At 55.7% G+C, this 20,848-nt stretch overlaps 1 protein-coding gene across 14 annotated transcripts in view; it reads left to right on the top strand.

Annotated features, from left to right (window-relative positions):
• Positions 1-20,848, top strand: part of LOC308182905 (ankyrin-1-like) — a 71,600-nt gene that overhangs the window by 31,923 nt on the left and 18,829 nt on the right. For 8 of the 14 annotated variants that reach the window (XR_013942147.1, XR_013942148.1, XM_080568243.1 and 5 more), the window contains 13 exons: positions 9,869-9,970; positions 15,056-15,154; positions 16,187-16,285; positions 16,957-17,055; positions 17,169-17,354; positions 17,493-17,591; positions 18,113-18,211; positions 18,545-18,643; positions 19,075-19,272; positions 19,391-19,489; positions 19,862-19,960; positions 20,231-20,329; positions 20,520-20,717. Coding sequence is in view for 12 of the 14 variants with exons in the window: in XM_080568242.1 (XP_080424368.1) it covers positions 9,869-9,970; positions 15,056-15,154; positions 16,187-16,285; positions 16,957-17,055; positions 17,169-17,354; positions 17,493-17,591; positions 18,113-18,211; positions 18,545-18,643; positions 19,075-19,272; positions 19,391-19,489; positions 19,862-19,960; positions 20,231-20,329; positions 20,520-20,717 (1,575 nt within the window). In the remaining 2 variants the exon portion in view is untranslated. Of the gene's footprint in view, positions 1-1,700; positions 1,794-1,828; positions 2,448-7,852; positions 7,929-9,868; positions 9,971-15,055; positions 15,155-16,186; positions 16,286-16,956; positions 17,056-17,168; positions 17,355-17,492; positions 17,592-18,112; positions 18,212-18,544; positions 18,644-19,074; positions 19,273-19,390; positions 19,490-19,861; positions 19,961-20,230; positions 20,330-20,519; positions 20,718-20,848 lie in introns of those variants that run through there. The other 6 variants (XM_080568248.1, XM_080568247.1, XM_080568244.1 and 3 more) reach the window with 4 other exon arrangements.

Below are 20,848 nucleotides of genomic sequence, written 5' to 3'. Positions count from 1 at the left end.
TCATTCCTGCTCTTTGCAATACCCTTCACCTCTAGAACTATGGAGATACGACTGGTCATGGAGTTAACCCTTGGGCTCCATACAGTTGCCTAAAGACAGGTATCTTGTGCCATGCAACATGCCATCCCATGGGTCTGCTGTGGTCCTGAACCTGCCAGCCTGCGTGGATGACCCAGACAGCCTGGGCTGCCTCTTGCTGCCTCTTCTGAGCTATGACACAGGTGGTGGAGGGCTGCTTGCAGGCAGAGCTCCAGGTCCCAGTGCAGCAGCAAAGCCTTTTGTGGCTTGGCCAGGCTTGCCAGGGCAGTGCCTGGTGGTAGTTCTTCTCTGTGCCTTAGAGAAGCTCTGGGAAAAACAAACATCCTTGTGAGGGGCTCTTGGGTTTAGGCACTTTCCTCATTTCTCATGGCTGTGGAGAGGCTCTGCCTCAGTGTTGGGGACCTGGGGCAATTCCTTCTCAGCACCCAAAGCACCCCGCGGTTACTGTCCCTGTCCCTGCAGCACCTGCAGCTGCTCCTCGCTCTGCACGCAGTCTCAGGGGACTTGTTCCACACACAGGTGGAGAGGTCTCACAGGGACTTTTGCACTGTTCTTCCCAGAAGTGTGGTATGATGTAACCCCAGGTGGACCGAAGGGCACAGGTCTCATTTCTAGGGCTTTGTCAAGCGCGCATGGTACCTGGTGGCAGCACGTCCTGCAGGAAGTTTGCATTATTCTGAGCCAGCAGCTCCTGATCGGCTCAAGAGCCCTGGCTGGGAAGGTTCTGTCTTCAGAGTGCAGAGGACTCGTATTTGCGTTCATGACATACGGTTACGCAGAGGAAAAAAAACAGCAGGATCTGAGACATCGATGGTGTTGGCCTGTAGGTTCAGAGCAGCAACGCTTCAGAGCAAATGCAGTGTCCCAGCCAGAAGTTACACTGCCCATCACTGTGATAATTAACATTTGAGCTCTACCTGAACTGGAGGTGGAGTCTGTTACAGGTCAAACACCTGAGGGATCCCAGGCTTCCAGGGAAGTACTGAATTGCAGTAGACAAAGGGAAGGTGTTCTCGTTAGACTGAGATAACGACTATTCTTTGCTGTAATGCTTCAACCTGGCCTTTGCTCAGTATAAAAATCTTAGTTTCTACATAATGCAAAACATTTTTCTGTCCTAACAGGCTCTCTTGATCTACTTTTCCTGCTTCAGCTGGTATAAGCTTTCCCAGTGGTGGGCTGGGCTGTTTTATAGGAATTCCGTAGGGGGATGCAGCTGGCAGAGCTGGTTTTGTTCTCTTGGCAGCTGCAGGTGTCACAAGCTGTATTTATCTGTATGCTGCCCAGGTCCTTGCAGGCGTGATCAGCTCATGGCCTCACTGGATGGCCCCAGTGCAGAAAGTGCCTTGGCCTTCTTGAACCTGTAATTGGCAAAAAGGACCTGGTGAACGGTAGCTAGAAATAGAAACCAAGCTGTGCAGCTGTCCGGCACTGCCCCAGTGCTTTGTGGAGGCTGCCCAGTTTAGCATCTTGACCCCAAATGGGGTGGGAAAGCACTAGCAGAAGGATGTATCCTGCCACCCAGGAGTGCCAGGCGAGCATCCTGTGGTGCTCTGTGCTGTCACCCCGGGCCTGAGCACAAGGAGAGGGTGGGAAGGGAGTGCTCTCCAGGAGGTCTGTTCCTTTGGACGATCGGTGTGACTCCCTTGCATGTCTTTCAGAGAGGGCATGCACCAACCACTGTGGACCCCTTGCCTTCTTGCTGCAAGCAAGGATCTCCTGAAGGGATGCTGGAGCAGGAGTCTGCTGCGCAGGTAGAAGGGGGGAAGGGGCGCGTTCATTGTGTTGCAGCGGGCCCCAGGCCCTACAAAGGGCCTGGAGCTGCTGTCACTAGACCTCATCTGCCACATCAGTTCCATCTCAGCGTCCCTCACTTTGGGACTGTGCCCCAGCCACGGTCCGCAGAGACCAGCGGACTGTCCAGGCTCCTCTGCTAACTGCCTCCAGCCCAGCCTGCTTTGTGCAGCACAAACCAAGAGGCAGTGTGGTTCAGGCCACAGCATTGTTTCATTTTGCGGTGTATTTCTGAAGCTCCATTTTCCCTTGTGCTGTTTGAAGAACAGGGTTCGTGCACACGGGCTCGTCCCTGTTTACAGCCCGCAGGCATGTTTGTGAGGTGTGCCTGAGGCACGGCGCGCGGTGTCCAGCCTGGCAGCTCTGGCCCAGCAGAGCAGCCTGTAATCTCCAGGCTGCAGACAGGAGCCTCCTGCCGTGCTGGCATGCTGGCAGGCACGTGAGAGGTGAGATAGGGTGCAGGCCTCCTGTTGATAACAACTCTTCTGGGCTGGCTGCTCACACTTGGTTTGGCTGCAGCATTCAGTGTAAGTGGACTGATCAGACCTGCAGACCCTGGCTGTCCAGGGCAAGCTGACTCTCCTGCAGCGATGCCATGCCTGCATTACCTGAGGGTGAGTACTTGGGCAGTCCTAGGCATGGTAATGGGCTCACTGGGCAGCACTAGGGGGAGAGGAATCAGGTCAGCTCTGAGTGGTTTTTTGCACAAAGGAATTTAGATATATCCTGGTTGGGAATATGGATTTAAGTCTAGTCCAGAGGAAAAGGTTCCCAAAAGATGGCAGCCTAAATGGGCCACAGAACGGCAGAATAGGTTTGCTGCCCTTCCTAGGTAGCTGGGAGCTTGCCTAAGGTCGTGCTGGGATTCAGTGGCAGAGCCTGGCATTGAATCCAGAATTCCTGGGTCCCCCTGGTGCTGTACTCACCTTGTCCTTCTCACTGCTGCTTTGCTGGGAGATGTGAAGTGCCCAGTAGGGGTTGTTTTTTTCTTGCTCAATTTTAATGGTACATGTTGATTTCTGTGTTTATCAGCTTTCTTTTTTTACCCACCCGAAGCTCTGGGACAGGTGCACAGGATGACGTTTCTTTCTAGGCACAGTGCTGCACTAGCTCTGCTGAGGAGCAGGTGGCTGTGCTGCCACAGCTTTTACTCGCATGTCCTCACCAGGGATCAACTGGCAGTGATCTACTGCCAGGCTTGTGCTTCAGGTGCTTTCCTGTTGGTGCTTTCTTCCCTGCATGGCTTCCGGAGGCTGCACCCCAAGCGCTGGCCAGGCCAGTCTGGCTGCGCACTGCTAGCAGTAAATCTCCTGCAGCCGTGGCACGGGGTCTGTGGTGCGATTTCTCACAGCCTGCGCATCATAGCAGAAAGCCCCCTTCTCAGCACTTTCGCTCATGCAAGCAAGCAAAGCAGGTGTGGGCTAGCCCTGCTGAAGCAGAGGGACAGAACAAACTAATACAGACTGCAGAAATTAGGAGGACACATAACACTAGCAAAAACCATACATAACACTAGCAAAGAGAAGGAATTTTCAGCACGAGGCACTGGGTCAGACCCTGATGGCATGCTCCAGCCTCCAGCCCCTCTCCTGAGTGCAAGGGCACTGCCCAGAGCCCAGGGCAAGATGAGGCTGGCTCACAAGGTGTGCCTTTGTCCCTGGCTTGTATCAGATGGGCTCAAAACATGTCCCCATGTTCCCCCTTTCACCGGCAGTGTTTGTTGCACATACCTGCCTGAGCCGTGTCACGGTCCAGGAGGGCAGGGCGTTAGGAAAGTAGGAGACAAAAAGCAGTCACAGTGCTGCCGCATCTCTCTCACCAGCTGTAAGTGCTGTTACGTTGTAAGAAGAGGTGTAGTTCCTGAGCAACAAGCTCTGATGTATTGTCTTCAGTCACAGTCTATGTATTTTCTGATGAGGTAAAAATAGCTTTTCTTTTTCAGGATGTGCAGAGAGCAGAGGCTCCTGCTAATATCAAAGGAGTGTGACAGCTTTCCCCTGGGTGCACCTCATCCCAGCCGGCAGGAGCAGTAGCTGTGCTAGCTCTTGCCTTGCTTTGGCTCTGTGTGAGAGAGACAATGTTCTGTTCTCCAGCTCCCTGCCTGGGTATCTGGACTAGCCCCTGTTCCTCTCTCCACTCAGTGCTGCTGGACCCGGCGCTGTACTTCATTGGGAAGTGGTGCTTTGCAAAGGGCAGAACAAAATCTTGATGCTGCTGCTTAGAAAATCCATTAGTAGTAGGTGGTAACTGACAGACAGGCTTTCATAGAGCTGCAGGCTGTAGCACCAGGGAATCCTTATCAGAAGGATCAGTCTGCTATGAAGGGGCAGCTCCCGAGTCCTTGTTCGCTGCAGATTAAGTTGCTTCTGATATACACCCTCCTCCGGTCCTGAACCTTTTCCAGCTTCAGCAGCTATCAAAGGGGATCTGTGAGGGGGGAGGGAAGGAGCCAGCACAGATACTGTCTGCACCTGGACATGCTCAGCAGGGACAGAGTTAACCGTGGCCCTGAACTGCACCGCCAGTGACAGTCCAGAACATCTCTTCTGTTAGGACTGAATAAAAATGGGCTTTCCAAAAGCTAGTTAGTTATGATTCTGTAAAGATGGAGGACTGTGCGTAATAAATAGGCCAGGTGACTGCACCTGAAAACTTGCCTCCTCTTTACTACCTTCCAAGCTCAAACTAATAGACAAGTTGCCTCCCTTCTCACAAATGTGGCAGGGGCCCTCTTTCCTTTATTTTGGGATTTCTGCTCTGCCAGTTGTGCTGAGTTCTCTTTCAGCTCTAACAGCCCCCTTGCTGCAGGAACATGCGCAGAGTTCTTGCTTTCTGCATGGTCAGATTCTCCTGCTTGCAAGATGATTGTGCTCCCACCCCTGCACTCTTGTCGCTGGGGGTCCCTGCTGCCGTTACCAGCCATTGGCCTGTGATGATCTGATGAACAGTGGTACGTGCCCTAGGGAGGCCTGGGGTATTGTGAAATCTCCACTCAGAGGAAAGGAACATGGACCAAGGGTTTACTCAGGGTTTTGCATGAAATGAGAGGAGGCTCGCGTGGCAGGTGCTTGCCAGGGATGACCTCTCGCTGTCTTGACTCTCATTAGTCCTATTAAAGTCTGCAGACCTGCCCTAAATCATGTGGCCAGGGGTGAGGATGGTGAGAGAATAGGTTTTGGGCATATATCCTTTCATCTGATGAGCTTGCCCAAGGCTTTTGCTTTTCTCTTTTATCTGGGTTTGCAGTATGTGCCTGGTAGCCTCTTCTCTGTGCTCCTCTGGCAGCCTGCCTGAGGCTTTGCTCCGATGGCTTCTCTGGAGATGTTGTGCTCTGCTGAATGCTTTCTTCCACCCAGAAGGCAGAAACCTGACAGTAGGTTTTGTATCCACTGCAGACACCACTGGGAGTGCCAAGCTTCTGTGAATGCAGATAGGGAAGAAAGTTCCTGTACGGCAGACAGTGCGGTTTCTGTTTCTGGGCATTCTGAGTTGAATCCCTGATTCAAATTTCCTGATCTTCCCTGATCTTCTTAGAGAGACCCTAGGATCCATCTCTGACAGCGCTTAATCTTAGCAACTGTTTTAGTTTGCAGGACTGACTCCCATCTGATGAGAAGGGCTCTAGGTTATCACCTGGAATCAGCTGGTTTAAGTCAAAACACTTTGTTTCAGCAGGCAGTGGGAAGGGCCAGTGGATCCCGGCAGCCTCTAACTGGGCAGGGCTTCTCTTCGGGGACTGCTGGAGTCATGGGCTTGTTGGAAAGGGTGCCCCGTCCCTTTCTCTGAGCATCTTTGGCCATGTTTGCAGCAGGACATGGGCCCAAGCCGTCCCATCAATCTGCATGCACATCCTTGCAGTGAAGGGGTCCCACCTCCTCTGGAGCTCCCCAGCAAGCAGCCAGCTCAGCCCCTTCCTCCTGCTGGGTGCTGAATAAACAATGAAGGATTAGCAGTCCCTGCCCAGGCTGCCTTGTCGCTCCAGCAGAAGACTTGCAGACAGGAGAGACAAGTGGGTAGACAGGGTGAAGAGGGCAGTGTAGCAGGATGCACGTGTGCTTTTCGCCAGTCTCGAACAGCATGGCAACTTGCTTCTTGCCTGTTTCCTTGGCCCAGAAAACGCTGTGACAGCAGCATCAGCTTCTGAACTCATTTGCACTTGGGAATCATCTATGTGCAGCATTTAGCAGCCTGTACTGAGCGGGTTCCTGACAGATGTGGCCGCCTTTCAGAGAAGGAGGCAATGTTGAGACCCTCCCTTCCTTTATCAGCGGTGTGCAGAAGGAGCTGGTGGAGCTCCTCCCAGGGTGGGAGTGAGAAAGATGGCACTGCCAGAAGAGATTAGAGCAGGGCTCCAACTGTGGACAGAAGACAAACAAAGCAAGATTACTGAACCTCTGGCTGCAGCCCTTGAAATCCAGCCTGAACCTCTGGCTTGGCAGAACATCCACTTTGCATCTTGCCTTCGGCACAGCTACAGTGCAAGGGCTTTGGTCAGGCCCAGGCTGCTGTTGGAGTGAAAAGGCACTAGGGGCTGGGACATCCCTCTGGTGGCAGTGATGTACCACAGGGCAGGGCTTTGCAGGCAGGGAAGGCGTCTGCGAATAGGGACTGGGGAAGCCTGCTGTCAGGGCCAGGAGAGAGAAAGGGAAAAGATTGTTTGCCAGGAGACAAGGGGAGCTGTTGCCTGAAAGAGAAAGGGAAGGGGAGAGGAAAAGCACAGCCCACTGCACTGTGCTTATTTTTACTTTAGGTCTTGAACATTTTGCAAAGTCCAGATCTGAGGACTTCTGCCTCTGGGAACTGCTGTAAGCAGCATCCTGCCACTTCACAGCTTGAACATCCACAAGTCTGTAGCACACAACACCTATGTGTGCGATTTAGCAGTTGTGAAAGAGTGCAAGAAGTACACAATGACAAATAAGTTTATCTTCTCCCCTTGGAATAACTCCTTCCTGGAAAATTGCTGGGAAAGCAAAGGAGAGTGGAAAGAAACACTACAGACAACAAAAAAGGAAAACCACTGGGGGCATTCTTTGCATCTGGAAGCAGTTGCTGCACATCCTGGGGTACAAGGATAGCAAGAGACTCTGTGTGTGTGTGTGTGTGCGCAGCAGTATGTGCACAGATACCAAGTGGGTGCATGTGGCGTGCCTGTGCTACACTTTGTGCTCGTCTGTGGATTGTGACTGCAATGTGAGCGCATCTGCATTTAGGTGCATTTGTGTTGTGCTGGCTGGGATGTGTGTGCATCTTTTTGATACGCACATATGCTTATGTCCGTAGGATCTCTGCATTTCTTGCTGTCACTGCTCCTTTTTGTCAAAAAAGGAGAGGGCAGTGACCCAATATATGCTTAAGTTCCCTTCCTAATCTTGTTCTGTCAGGCTGTCTGTGACACCCCAAAGTACCACGAGCTGTTGTGACATAGTTCCCCTGAGTGAAAGGTGGGTAATTACAGTGTGCACAGGGACTTTGGGAAGGCAACATGACCGCAGGTCTCTTCCCTCTGCTTTTGCCATCAGAGCTGAGCTCCCCCTTCTCTGGCTGCCTGTGCCACCTGGCTGCTGGTGTCTGGCACCCTGGAGTTCTCTGCGCTTCCCGGAGCGGTGCGTGCTGGTCCCAGTGAGCGGGAGGGTATTCGCTCTGAAGCACCCAAGCCTGAGCCCATCAGGAAGGGTCCCACCACCCCTCTGCTTCAGGGCGGGTGTTACCTGTGAGATGCCGGGCTCCCGGGCATGTCTGTGGGGCTGCTTGTTGTTGCCCTTCCCAAGGTGCTCTCTGCAGCTCTGACCTGCTCCCTGTGCTTGGCAGCAGGCATCTGCTTTCTGCAGGCAGCTTGCTATTAAATATCCTGTCTGACACAATAATGGAGAGAAAATGAACAAATTCCATTAGCGGCTGGTGATCCCTGCAGGGTCTGTGTTGGAGCAAGGAGTAAGATGGTATTTTTAGAGAGAATGCAATGTAACTTACTGGCTCTCTCAAAGCTGGGGAGTAGATAACCAAGGAGGGGGAGAGGGGACGCCAGGCTCAGGTTTCAGCTGAGGTGCCGGACTATGGCAGCACGAAAGGGCAGGTCCCGTCCAGACGTGGCTGTGAGTATACAATGCACTTCTCCTTCGTGCACAAACCTCTGCTTTGCTTTTCTGCTTGCTTCCTGCTTGTGGTCTCCGCTGCTGGGTGTGCTGGGGCTTTGGGAGCCCCTTTGCTGCCAGAGCCTGTCAAGTCTTACCATTTTAATCTTCGCAGCTCCATGTGTGTCCTGTGGGTGGGAGAGTCTGGCTGAGCTGTGCTTTGAACTTCCAAGGGGGTTGCTTCCAAAGGTCCGTGCTGTAGCTGGTGTGCCTGCAGCATAGCTGGGGTCCTGACCTGAGATGCAGAGGCTTCCAGCAGGGTTTGAAGTTGGAAAAGCTCTTTGCACTCAGCCTGTTGGTTGAAGCTGTCAGTGTTTCCTCACTGGGATCCAGGCACCAATGTGCACTTCTAAGGGCAGTGCCGGCACTGCCCTCTGCCTTTTACAGTAGATCAGCATGAACAAGCAGAGAGCGCTGAGGTGCCGCGGTATGTCTCCTCTGTGCTTGCAGCCCTCCACAGAGCTGGCAGCCCTGATGTGTGTTTGAGGGCTCCTCCCATACAGGCAGGGCTCTCCTCTGGGGTGGCAGCACACGGTGCCAGCTGGCTGGGGGCACGCCTGCTGCACGTGTTCCCTGGCACGCAGAGGCTGCGCGCTGGCACGGGGCATGGCAGCGCTGCCCTCCTCCACCTGTCCCTTTGTCTTTGACAGGGCCGTGGCACCCAGCCACCGCTTGTGGGAGCCGCAGCTGGGTCCTGCGTGGGGGACCAGGACACCCTGCCTGTGGGCCTCCCTTCTTCAGGGGGTAGCAGGGCAGTGGACCCTGCCACGGGCTGCATCTCTGGGTAGGAGGGTGAGAGCAGAAAGGATGGAGGAGGGCAGGAGGCAGCCAAGTGGTGCTGCTCCGCTTTCCAAGATGGAATGACTGAGGCTGGGAGGACGGGGGTCCTGAACCCACCTCCTGCACCATCCTGCCTAGGTCTGCCACCAGCGCTGTCCTCAGGCTGCGCTGCTTCCTGCGCCTGTCCCAGGAGCTCACTAACCCTGGATGCTCCTCCACAGCTGGGCTGTGGGTGCTGAAGGGTGGCTAGCTCTGGCAGGACATATGCTCACATAGCACAGGAGGTCCCTCGGTGACTCCAGCATGAGTGGTAAGAAAGGGGCTCTGGTTTTCTAACAGAGCGGAGGGCAGGGGAGTGTGTCCTGCTGCCATGCAACAGATGTCTCATGGCTCTGTGCTGCAGAGAGCCCTCTGGGCTGGACCTAGCAGGCAGTCACCAGCTCATGGTCCCAGCCACACAGAGCTGTCACTGCATCTCTGCCCTGTAGTTATCCAGCTTTTGGTGAGCCATCTCGTGGTCTTCATTTGCTGCCTTAACCACTAAATAGTTTTGCTCAAAGTATTGCTGCATCTTGCCTGAGGTGGCTGTCTTAGTGGTGCAGGGAAGCACTGCCTTGTTGCAATTTTCCTGGCTGCAGCATGTGCAGTCAGGGTCATTGTCCCCGACGACACTGTGGCTTCCCAGTGGTTTCTGGAGGACAGCAAAGGCAGGTTCACTAAAGCTGCGTTCTGCTGCTTGTCTCTCGCTGCTCTCTCTCAGCCAGGACACAGAAGCGTTTGCTGGGCCAAGGGAGGCTGCCATAGCTGCTGTGGTCCCCTTACAGTGTCCTCCCTGCCCTGCCAGCAGCGCTGGGATAAGCCACGGCCCCGTGTGGCTCTCTTCCCCCTGCTCAAGGATGCTCTCCACCTTGAGCTCCATTCCCAGCCCTGCCCCATCCTGTCTGATTCGGAGCCTCTCAGCTTGTCCCAGCAGTGCCCACCTCCATCTGCCCAGCCTCTGCCTGTCCTGCCTGGTCTCTGTAGCCACATGCTCTGCAGCCAAGGGCCGAGGTGGCCCCATGCTGATGATGGGGGGAAACAGCAGGAGCCCAAGCCTCACGGTTTTTCTTTTTTTCCCAAAGGCCGATGCTGCGACCAGTTTCCTGAGAGCTGCAAGATCTGGGAATCTGGACAAAGCCTTGGATCACCTCAGGAATGGGGTAGATATTAACACCTGTAACCAGGTAGGTGAAACCCAAAGGGGTTCTGGTACCACCTCTCGCTCATGTGAAAACATGCCATGCGGTGGCTCTCCCCAGCCCAGGTGACAGCCACCACATCCCTTCCTCACCCTTCCCTGAAGGATGGGGACGGGGAGGTGCCCAGTGGCTGCCTGATTGCTTGGCCCTGCTCTGGCAGCGCCTTCCCTGATCCTGGCGTGGAGCAGAGTATAAGTGGGCAGGTGGACACTGTGGCAAAGCGAGTTTAAAAGCCCTACAGGAGACGTGCCTGGATCACCAGCCTGGGTCGCTGCCGTATGGCAGCTGTTCTGGGCAGGCACTGCTGGGAAGAGGCTCTGTGCAGCCCCCAGCCCGTGCTGGCTGCTGGGCAGGGGACAGTCTGGCCAGAGAACAGCTCTGGACCCGTGGTCTCTGGGACAAGGAGAACTGCAAAAGCTGAGGACCCAGGGTGCCTGGCAGTGCTGTCTGGAGGGTAGAAAAGTGCATTGGCAGGTGGGAGAGCAGAGGCTTCTTCGGGGCCACCAGTGACTGGAACAGCTGGGAGAGGCTCAGCTGTTTGTCAGAGGGCAGAGCGAAGAGTGTAGCACCACGCAGGACTCACTCTTGGGGTTATCTCTAATGCTCGGGCTTTCAGATTCCCAGAAGCTGCAGCTGCACACAAGCGAAGGATGTTTGCAAAACTCCAGTCTTGGTGGCATGCGAGGTGTTGGGCAGGTGGAGCCCCCCCCCAGCCCAGATCAGGGACAGCTCTGCCACAAGAAAGATCTGCAGGCTTGTACATATTCGACATTCCAGAGGAATGGCTTGCACATAATTGACAGAGCATTTTGTATCTGTGCAGCTGCCAAATGCAAGTGGCTCAGCCTGAATCAGGGTAGGTGCTGCAGGGAGAGACTCAGGGGGGCTTGGGCCGAGCAGGACGAACAGACAGACGGCACTGTCAGCTGCTTTCCAGAGCAGCAGTGATGTTGGGAAGGCTGACTCGGCAGGTAGCACAAATGGACCTTCGCCTGGTTCAGTGTCAAGTCCCCAGGCCAGGTGTGGTTCAAAGCTACTGATCTGTGCACTGCGGTGGCTGGTGCAGTTACTGCAGATAGGTTGCCCCAGGAAATGTCTCTGTCTCCTTTTCTTTTCTGGCTGACAGTGGTGTGCAGAAATGCTGGGCTTCTGCAGGCCTCTGGGGCATGTTGCAGATTGCATTCTCCTCGGCAGGACACTAGAGGAGGCTTGGGGAAAGCTCATGAGGTGTCTCATTTTGTTCCCCAGTGTGTTGTCTGGATTATTGGTGGATAATCAACATCCAGATAATCTCAAAAACTCCTAGGATTGTGTGGGCGTATATGAGATTTAGATCAGAGGGGTCTTGTATGGAAAAGAATTAGAAAACTTTCTGTTTCAGCCCTCTGAAAATGAGCTTTCCCTTGGGCTCCCATGGGTGGGCTCAAGGCTTTGACCCCACAACCTTTTTGGAGACGTATAGGGTTTGAAAAGAGGAGAGGCCAAGTGACACGCTGGTAGCACAGGGCTGCAGGGACTTGGTTGACACTCATCACTGCGTACAGATATGCTCGTACCTGGCAGGATCTCCCAAGTTGCTATGCTTCATCTGGTGATTTGGCCTGCTCGTGAAACCCAGCTGCTGCTTCCTTGGGCTCTCTCGGTGGAGAGGAGCGCCTGTCCTTGCGCCACAGCAGTGGGCCAGGCACTGGAAGCAGTCCCACTGTTCTGGCTTCAACTGCTCAGCCACAAATGAACAGACACAAAAAGCTGGGTAATGTACTCACGCCTCCCGTACAGACCGCTGAGAGAGCACGTCCCGAGGAGGGGGACCCTGCTGCTCTCGTCTGTGCTGTGCTCCTCGCCATGAGGGGCTGAGGCTGTGGCCCTGTGTGGTACGCTCGTTCATGCCCCATGCATGCAAAGGCTGGAGCAGAGCCTGGTGGTGGAAATCATCTGGCTTTGTCTGCTCAGAAAAGGTTCAGTGAGGTACTGCGGCTCTCCGGAGGAGAGGGGCAGGAGCAGGGTGTCTGTGCATGGCCAGGCTTACCCACACCTTCTGAGATGGGAGCCTCCACACGCAGAGCACGCCAAGGATGTTCACTCGCTGCTGCTGACAGCCCTAAAAGCAGAGGAAGGATTTCTACGTCCACGGCTTGGGTGCCGCTAGTGCAGAGGAATAGATGGGTCTGGAGAGGGCTCTGCATGGAATCAGAGCAGAGACAACCAGGCACGAGCTAAAGACCATAGCTTTGAATTTCTTCCTCACCCAGAGGTCCGTCATCAGCTGCCTCCGTTCACTGGTACGAGTCCTGCTTCCAACCAGATTTCTACAGCTGGTGAGGTGATTTAACACTTTGACGGGGAGCACCAGGCCGCAGCATGATGAGGTGATGATGTCTTTGCACTGGTTCCTGCCATCTCCCTGAGGTTAGATGGCACTTTGGGGTTTCCTTCTGAGGAATATCAGACCTGTGGGAAAGGTCCAACCTCACATGTCCTGTATAGAATAAAGAGGGATATATGTGGTCAGACCTATCCCACAGGTCCTGTATTCTTACACATGTGCAGAGACCTTGACATGCCATCTGATCTTCATCCTGCCAGTTCCGTCCTCTTCATTGTTGCCATCTGCACCAGTGTCCTCAGTGTTCTTCCTGTGCTCCAAAGCCACGCACGCGTCCCTCTCAGCTGTGAGGAGCTGGAGGCTGAGGCTGAGCGGACCTTGCTGCCATGAGCCTTGCCAGCAGTGGTCAGAGGGGTGCCAGGAGGTGGTCTCTGGTGGGGTGGCCAGCCGCAGTCCTGATGGGAAGCTCAGGGCAGGGCTCTCTTCGGGGCCAAATTCTGAAATGAGGCACAGCAAAGTGGAGCACCTCGCTGGGTGCAAAGTCCCATCTCTTGTGTTTTTCTGCAGGGCTGTTTGTCGCATTGCCAGCCGGCGCCTGGGATTTCTGGGAAGCGTTTGCAGCAGTTAGCGAGGGGAACACAGCACCTTTCAAATCAAACACATCCCTTGGCGGTTTTGGGTCAGATGAGCTGTCAAGCCAAAGCAAACGTGCAAAACAGCCTGTGTTGTTCCTGAAGCTGAAATATCGATGGGCCACTGGGAAACAGTCTTCTGTAAACATTGCGCTTAGCGCTGTAAGGCCAGAGAATAACGATTCCTCACAGGTTTTCAGCTTTCAAAATGTTATTTATGAATCCTTTGTGTAAAAGGACATATGTGCTCAGGAGAGCAGCTCAGCATCCATGATCTTGCCTCCTATATGTTTTGTTGCATCCATGAGTGTAACAGGGTGCTTGTGTCTGTGGTCACTTATCCAGCTTGTGAGCTCAGAGAGGTGAGGGAATGGAGCAACCCTGGGAATGGAGCTGTGCAGGTGTGTCCCAGTCAAAGAAGCTGGGCTGGACCGAGGTGATGGTCTATGTGTAGCCAGGCCTGGCTGGGGACCGTTTCCTTTCAGTGGCCCTGTTCTGTGAGTGCTGTAGCATCCCCGCTTCATTCCCCCTGGGCAGCAGGCCCCTTGTGCTTGGGGCTCCAGGGGATGTTGGAGTTGGTGTGCTGAAGAAGCCTGTGAATATGTACATTTTTGCTGTCTGTGCAAATCAGACAAATTTATGATGCCAACTGGGATCTTGGATGGCTGGTGTCTTGAGCAAGAGGGAGGTAGAAAACCTTTTCACAATATGATAACCCACTCTGGAAGCTCTTGTAAGTTTAACTGGAGTGCTGAAGGTTGAAACTGGAGCTTCCCCTGGAATTTTCTGTGCCCCTACCTGCATTCAGGTGGGGATGAAGCAATTCTGTGACGTGACCTTCCAGTACTCTACAGAAGCTGGAACAGATGGTTAGGAGGTGGAGTGCTTGGGCAGGACTGTGTGCTCCCAGGGAGCTGGTGGCTCTCTGCCATGTGAGCGAGTTGCACAGGGGTGAGTAAGCATAATGCATCCATCTGGGAGAAGCAAGGCACTTTCCCCTTGTGGGGAAAAAAGTGCCATTTGAAAGTGCCTGCAAATATTTAACCTCTTTGCCAGCAAATATCGCAGCCCTTCTGTTCACATCTGGGAAGTGGAAGAGGGAGTCAGAAATAATGAAGCAGAAGCTATCTCAGCGGCCCCTGGGGTGCTGGCTGGCCTGACCCTGACTTCCGACAGCCCAGGGGTGTTCCAAGGGCATTCTCCAGCCCTTTGCTTCTGGGGCTGTGGTTTCATGTGTAGGAAAAAGGAGAGGTGGACCGGGGCACCTGCAGAGACCTTCCCAAGAAGTCACCTGCATTGGTTGAGAGCTTCTAGGAGCAGGCAGAGCTGAAGAGTGGCACAGCCAATGCTTCCCCAGCAGCCTCTGCTACAGCTCAGTGCCAAGGGAGCAAAGCAGCCCTTGTGCTGGGCAGGGACAGCAGGACGGAGCCGTTGGTGGGTGGTCTGCAAAGCTAGCTGCTAGACTGGAAACTCCTGAACTGTTATGAGTTAAATTCAGCTGCCACTTGGATAAAACCATTGTCCTAGGCAGAGCTTCTCACTGCACTTCTGTCTGTGTGAATGTTAAATTTTGAGGTTTGTACGCACACTTACACAATGTGTGCATCCTCCTCGCTCTGGGCCATCCAGAGGGCTCAGCTCTGTGTTTTAGCTGTGGAAAGCATCACTGCAGGCAAGTGATCTCAAGGATGGGCGCCTGTGGAAAGTCACTGAAGCGGAGTCAAGAGTTGACATCCGGGATGTGTCAACTGAGACAGCGTTTGTGGGGCCACACACACCCACTGAGCTGTGGTGACGTCCATCCATAGGAAACAGTCTACAGGGGCCGCACTTCTTGCTCATGGGGAAACCTCTGCATTAATCAGCAGCTCAGCGTGCAGGGCTGCGTGCAGCTCCCCTGGCAGCATGGAGCCAGCTGTGGCTGTCGTGCTGATGCCAGTGCAGGGCTCGAGGGCAGGACAACGATTCCTGCTCCCGGTAGCCAGAGCCCTCTCCAGCACAGGCCAAATGCTCACAGTCCAGTCTGTACAGGAGCTCAGGGCAGATGGTTCCCTGGAGAGCCTCAGCCCCATCTGGTGACTAATGCCCCTCTCCCACCTTTGCTCCCTCCAGAACGGGCTGAATGCCTTGCACCTCGCCTCCAAGGAGGGCCATGTGAAAATGGTGGTGGAGCTGCTGCACAAGGAGATCGTTTTGGAGACAACGACCAAGGTGAGGAGAACGGAGTCTGGTCACGTTAGTCACTACTCCACAGGTTGCCATTGCTGCCAGACACGCCAGCGGCAGGTGGGCAGTGAGTCACGCTGTTTGCCTTTCGCTGCTTGGACGTCTGTGCTGGTGGCAGTGCTGCTGGGCTGGGGGACCAGGACCTGCCTTCGCTCCCAGTGAGTGAGAGGTTCTGCCCGTGCCTCTGCCCCTTGGGGGCCACAAGGGCCACTGTGAGCTCAAGAGGATAGTAACAGAAGCCACAACCTGTGCTTGTGCTGTCCTTGCCTCTCCACATGGGCTGCCTGCATACATCAGCCCTCACTGCCCAGGGCAGCCCCTGTGCACTGCATAACTGGTGTGGTCTTGGTGCCATTGCTGCAAGCCTTGAGAGCTCTGGAGCTCCATGGACCATTGCCTCCCTGCATCACCATGGCAAGGTGTGGCTCTCACTGCGTGACAGGTGAGACAGAGGCACAAGCAAGCTGGGCTGAAAAACGAGCAGCCTCTGGCACTGTCCAAAGGGCTCCGGGAGTGGGCCTGGCATGCCACCTCCCCTGTGCTCTGGCAAGGCTCGGGGTGTGGAGCAGAGTCTGGTATTCTGCCCCCACCACCTCAAGGCACAAGTCGGAATAGCCTGTGTCTGCATTTTCTGGCCTGCTTATCCCTTAGCTCTGCTGGGATGCCTTGGCTCCCAGGACACACTCTGCAGTTTTGCCTGAAGGCTGCCAGCTCAGCTCCCCCTTCTTCCCTCCCATACTCATCTCTGGTGCTGGAGATTTGCAGAGGCTGACAACGCACGCAGCTTTTGCTGCCAGTAACCTCATGAGAAATACGAGATCATTCTCTTCCCTGGCCAGCAAATATAAGTCTACAGCAGGGGTGGGGCATGGAGCTCGAGATGCATGGTCCCAACCTGGCCAGATGCTGCCAAATGGCAGCAGCCCTGTTTGCATGTGTGTTAGTATACACGTCAGGCCCCTCTTTTCCCAGCTGGGTTGTTCCCGCCCCTGAGTGCTGCCCTGTGGTGTCTTTCAGAAGGGAAACACGGCACTGCACATTGCTGCCCTGGCTGGGCAACAGGACGTGGTCCGGGAACTGGTGAACTATGGGGCCAATGTCAACGCACAGTCGCAGGTAGAGTAACACAGGCTGGGGTGGGAAAAGCCCCCAGCACGTGCGGTGGTGGTGTTCTCGTGGTGAGAACTGTGCCCAGCGTGGGTACTTGAACAGCCCTTTACAGTTCCTCTCTAGTCCTGTTCAGGGTCAAGGATTGCTCTGCCTCACGAGGGTGCGAGTGGGTGGGGAGGCTTGAGAGCGATGGGAGGTGAGTCCCTCTCTGGTGGGAGTCCATGGCAGCACACACAAGCACGCTGAACCCTTCCTGGGAGGACTCATGGGTGATGCTTGCTGACACAGCTGTGAGTTTTCCTGCAGCCCTTGCATGTCTGCACACCATGCCTCCTTTGCTCACTCTTTCGTGGACCTGGTGGGGCTGCAAGCCCTTCAGTGTGTGCCTGATGGGAAAAATATCCCCAGAGTTCAGGGAGTGTAGAGGCAGAGAGTGGAAGGCAGTGTTTTATGGGCTGACTGCTGAGAAGCATCTCCTGGTTCTTTCTGGATGTGGGGGGCCTTCGGCTCCAGCTTTCTGATTGCTCCAATGTTGCCACTAGATTTTTACTTTACTCACTCACACTGTGTGTGATTTTTCCCCAGTTCAATGAGCTGAGGGGGTGGCTGTTGGTGGGGTGGAGCTCTGCAAGGATCTGGAAGAAGGGTTGTATTGATGTGCACGGCTCTGTTTGCAGAAAGGCTTCACACCCCTCTACATGGCAGCGCAGGAAAACCACCTGGAAGTTGTCAAGTTCCTGCTGGAAAATGGAGCCAACCAGAATGTAGCCACAGAGGTGAGGTCCTTGGGGAGGACGCTGCAGCCCTGCTTACTGGGGCTGCTCTTGGATGTGCCAGACGCTGATGTGGCTCCTTGGCTCTCCCCCTCTCACCTGCCTCTCTTTGTCAGGATGGCTTCACGCCGCTAGCTGTGGCTCTGCAGCAGGGACATGAGAATGTGGTTGCTCACCTTATCAACTATGGGACAAAGGGTAAGGTCCGCCTGCCCGCCTTGCACATTGCAGCCCGCAACGATGACACCCGCACAGCTGCCGTGCTGCTGCAGAATGACCCCAATGCTGACGTCCTCTCCAAGGTGTGTGGCTCTCCCACCCCGTATCTGGGAGCTTTTCCACATCCCCAGGGAGAACAGCAGCTTGGTATGCTGTATCTATCCATCCTTTCAGCAGGGAGCATGTGTCTGGCTGGGCTGATCCCTCCTTCTTTCCCCTAGACTGGATTTACCCCCTTGCACATTGCAGCCCACTACGAGAATCTCAGTGTGGCCCAATTACTGCTGAACCGTGGAGCCAGTGTCAACTTCACACCCCAGGTGAGTGCAAAGTGGTGTGGCTGCTGGAACTGGCACTGCCCCAGTACGAGGGGAGGATGCTGTAGGAGGGGAGGATCCCTTCCATGTGATGAACAGCTCCAGGGGTCCCTTGGAGAGGTGGCACTGTGCAGAAGATAGCACACTGGTACCTGTCTGAGGGTTTGCCATTCATAAGCCACATGGGACTTTTCTACTGCATCTCACCTCTGTCACAGCTGTGCTCTTGGGACTTTGTGTCCAGGCTGAGGGAAAGCTGGTGCTGCCGTAGGACAGAGCTTATGCCCCTGTAGTTGGTGTGCCATTTCCAGTCGCACGGGTGCAGACAAACCCACAGCCTGGCACTTTTCTGCGAGCCCTGTGCAGCTTCTGTTCACAGCTGGAGACCGGGGCAGGCCCAGCTGTCCCTGAGCAGGGATTTCGCCGTTTCCTGCCCTCTGTTGTTTGCCCCATGCTTCCTGGCAGCCCTGCAGGGGAAAGAGGAGGGGTTGCTCCCTTTAACAGACTGCCCTTCCTTCCGTCAGAATGGGATCACTCCCCTGCATATAGCCTCCCGTCGAGGCAACATCATCATGGTACGGCTGCTGCTGGATCGCGGGGCCCAGATAGAGACAAGGACCAAGGTGAGACCCCTTCCGAATCACCAGCAAGCGCGCGGGTCTCCATCCCCAGGCTCCCTGTGCCTGAGGAACACTGCTGTGCTGTGCTGTGCTCCCCAGCACGTACCCCATGAACATCGTGCTGGGGCATGACCGCAGGTCTCTGGTGCACTGAGGAAATGGACCAGTTTTTTCAGTGCTACTTGCACGGGTTGAGGGGAGGCTGCATGCAAGGCTGATGAGCCTTGGAGACTGAGGGCAGGCTCAGTTTTGCCTTATTTTACAAACAAGTCACGAGTCTGTTCTTTCCTGACCTTTCCTTGCCCATGCTGAGCCTCTGAACCCTTCTCTCCCCAGGACGAGCTGACCCCTCTCCACTGTGCAGCTCGCAATGGACATGTGCGAATTGCAGAGATCCTGCTGGATCATGGGGCTCCCATTCAAGCCAAAACCAAGGTGCCCATGGGACCCTGTGGGGTTGTGCTTGGTGTTAGGCCCTGGGACGGTGCAGGGGTCACAAGCTGTGTGCAGTTGCTGGATGCTCTCCGTGGCTGGGCCAGGGCTGAGCTTTTAGTCACTAAGGGGCAAGGAACTTCCAGACCTCCTCCTTGGCCCTCACTGGAGCCTTTTGCTAAAGGGCTACGTGCCCTGGGAAGGGGGTGGCCTGGGGACAGCCTGCCCCATGGCAGCAGCTCTTCAGGTCTTGCCCTCTGCTCAGCATCGCTCCCTTGTAAGTCACAGTGGGGCACCTGCGGGCTCCTCTCCGGCAGCAGCTTGGGATTACCGTGTCCCTTCTGCCCAGAGCTGTGGCCCAGGGAGCGGCGGGGCTTTGGGAGCTGCCCAGTGCCCCCCCAGCCCAGCCCTGAGGCCCTGCTCCACGGTCACAGAATGGCCTGTCGCCGATCCACATGGCAGCGCAGGGTGACCACCTGGACTGCGTGCGCCTGCTCCTGCAGTACAGCGCTGAGATCGACGACATCACGCTGGACCACCTAACGCCGCTGCATGTGGCCGCGCACTGCGGCCACCACCGTGTGGCCAAGCTGTTGGTGGAGAAGGGGGCCAAGCCCAACTCCAGAGCCCTGGTGAGCAAGGAGGGGCGGGCAAAAGAACAGAAAAGGAGGGAGGGGGCTGGGGATGGAAAAAAAAAGGGGGAGGAGGAGAAGTGTGTTTGCAATTGACTGTCAGTTGGTTTGTCTGCAGAATGGCTTCACACCCCTCCACATCGCCTGCAAGAAGAACCACATCCGGGTGATGGAGCTGCTGCTGAAGACGGGAGCCTCCATCGACGCTGTCACAGAGGTGGGTGGGCTGCAGGCCGGCCCCAGCTTTGCTGCTGCTGCCCGTGCACAACAGGCAATGCTGCAGGGGAGGACAGCTTGCTGCCTCTGCTGACCCCCAGCATCTTCTTCCTGGTGGTTGAGAGCTCCTTGCAGCTCAGGACCTGCCGCTCCTGGCAGCGTCTCCCCACAGCCTGCTTCCTGCAGGGCAGGCAGCTGCAGGGGGCAGCAGCTCTCCGTGTTGCCCTCAGCTCACCTGGGGGCTGCCAGGGGCCTGGCAGGAGACACGGGGTTTGCCTGTGTGTCAGAGCATGCCCGGGGGTGCAAGCACGGGAAGAGGTGTTGGTGAGACCATCAGCCCCCATCAAGAGTCTTGACCCCCTTCTCTCCCCAGTCCGGCCTGACCCCTTTGCACGTGGCTGCCTTCATGGGGCACCTGCCGATTGTTAAGACCCTGCTGCAGCGTGGAGCATCTCCTAATGTGTCCAATGTGGTGAGTCCTGGCCGGGCTCGGGCCGCGGGGGCTCACTATGGGGGGGTGCAGCGGGAGGTCAAGGTTCCCCGCATCCTGCTCTCTGCTCTCCTGGGAAATCCCTGGTGCCCCCTCTCCCTCCTCACCCCCCCGACCCCTGCTGTCAGGAGGAAACACTGGGGGCTAGAACAAACTGGGGGCACTGCTCTCCTACGCTTGGACCAGAAGAATGACTGCAGGAAGGCATGTCCCCTCCCGTGGCCTCACCGCTTTAACCTGTCCTTGGTGCAGAAAGTGGAGACGCCCCTGCACATGGCAGCCAGAGCTGGGCACACGGATGTGGCCAAGTACCTGCTGCAGAACAAAGCCAAAGCCAACGCCAAGGCCAAGGTAGGCAGGGAGCTCCTGTGTGCCAGTCCAGCGCTGGGAACAGCTGGTGCTGGGTGCTTGCTCTTGCCTGCCCAGGGCCTTGCCTGCCAGGGGCTGTGGAACATCAGGGGTTGGGCCGGTGCCCCTTGCGCACTGCAAGGAAGGGACAGGTCCGGGCCCACCAGCAACAGCCTCTCTGCCTCCCTCACAGGATGACCAGACTCCTCTGCACTGCGCTGCACGCATTGGCCACACCGGCATGGTCAAACTCCTCCTGGAGAACAATGCAAACCCCAACCTGGCGACAACAGCAGGGCACACGCCCCTGCACATCACGGCCAGAGAGGGGCATGTGGACACAGCCCTGGCCCTGCTGGAGAAGGGAGCCTCCCAGACCTGCATGACCAAGGTAGGCTGCTGTGGCTGCTGCTGCAGTAGGGTGATGTGGCTGGGTGGGCTGGCAGCGTGGTGTCCCTGTCACAGAAGGGGCAGCTTCCTCCTGAGCTGCAGCACCCCCTCCTGTGCTTGTGCCAGCATTCT

This window comes from Anser brachyrhynchus (assembly GCF_964034855.1).
Source record: "Anser brachyrhynchus genome assembly, chromosome: 26".
Taxonomy (NCBI): Eukaryota; Metazoa; Chordata; class Aves; order Anseriformes; family Anatidae; genus Anser; species Anser brachyrhynchus.
Note: the sequence above shows the minus strand (reverse complement) of the source record. Positions and strands in the feature narration are given on the sequence as shown.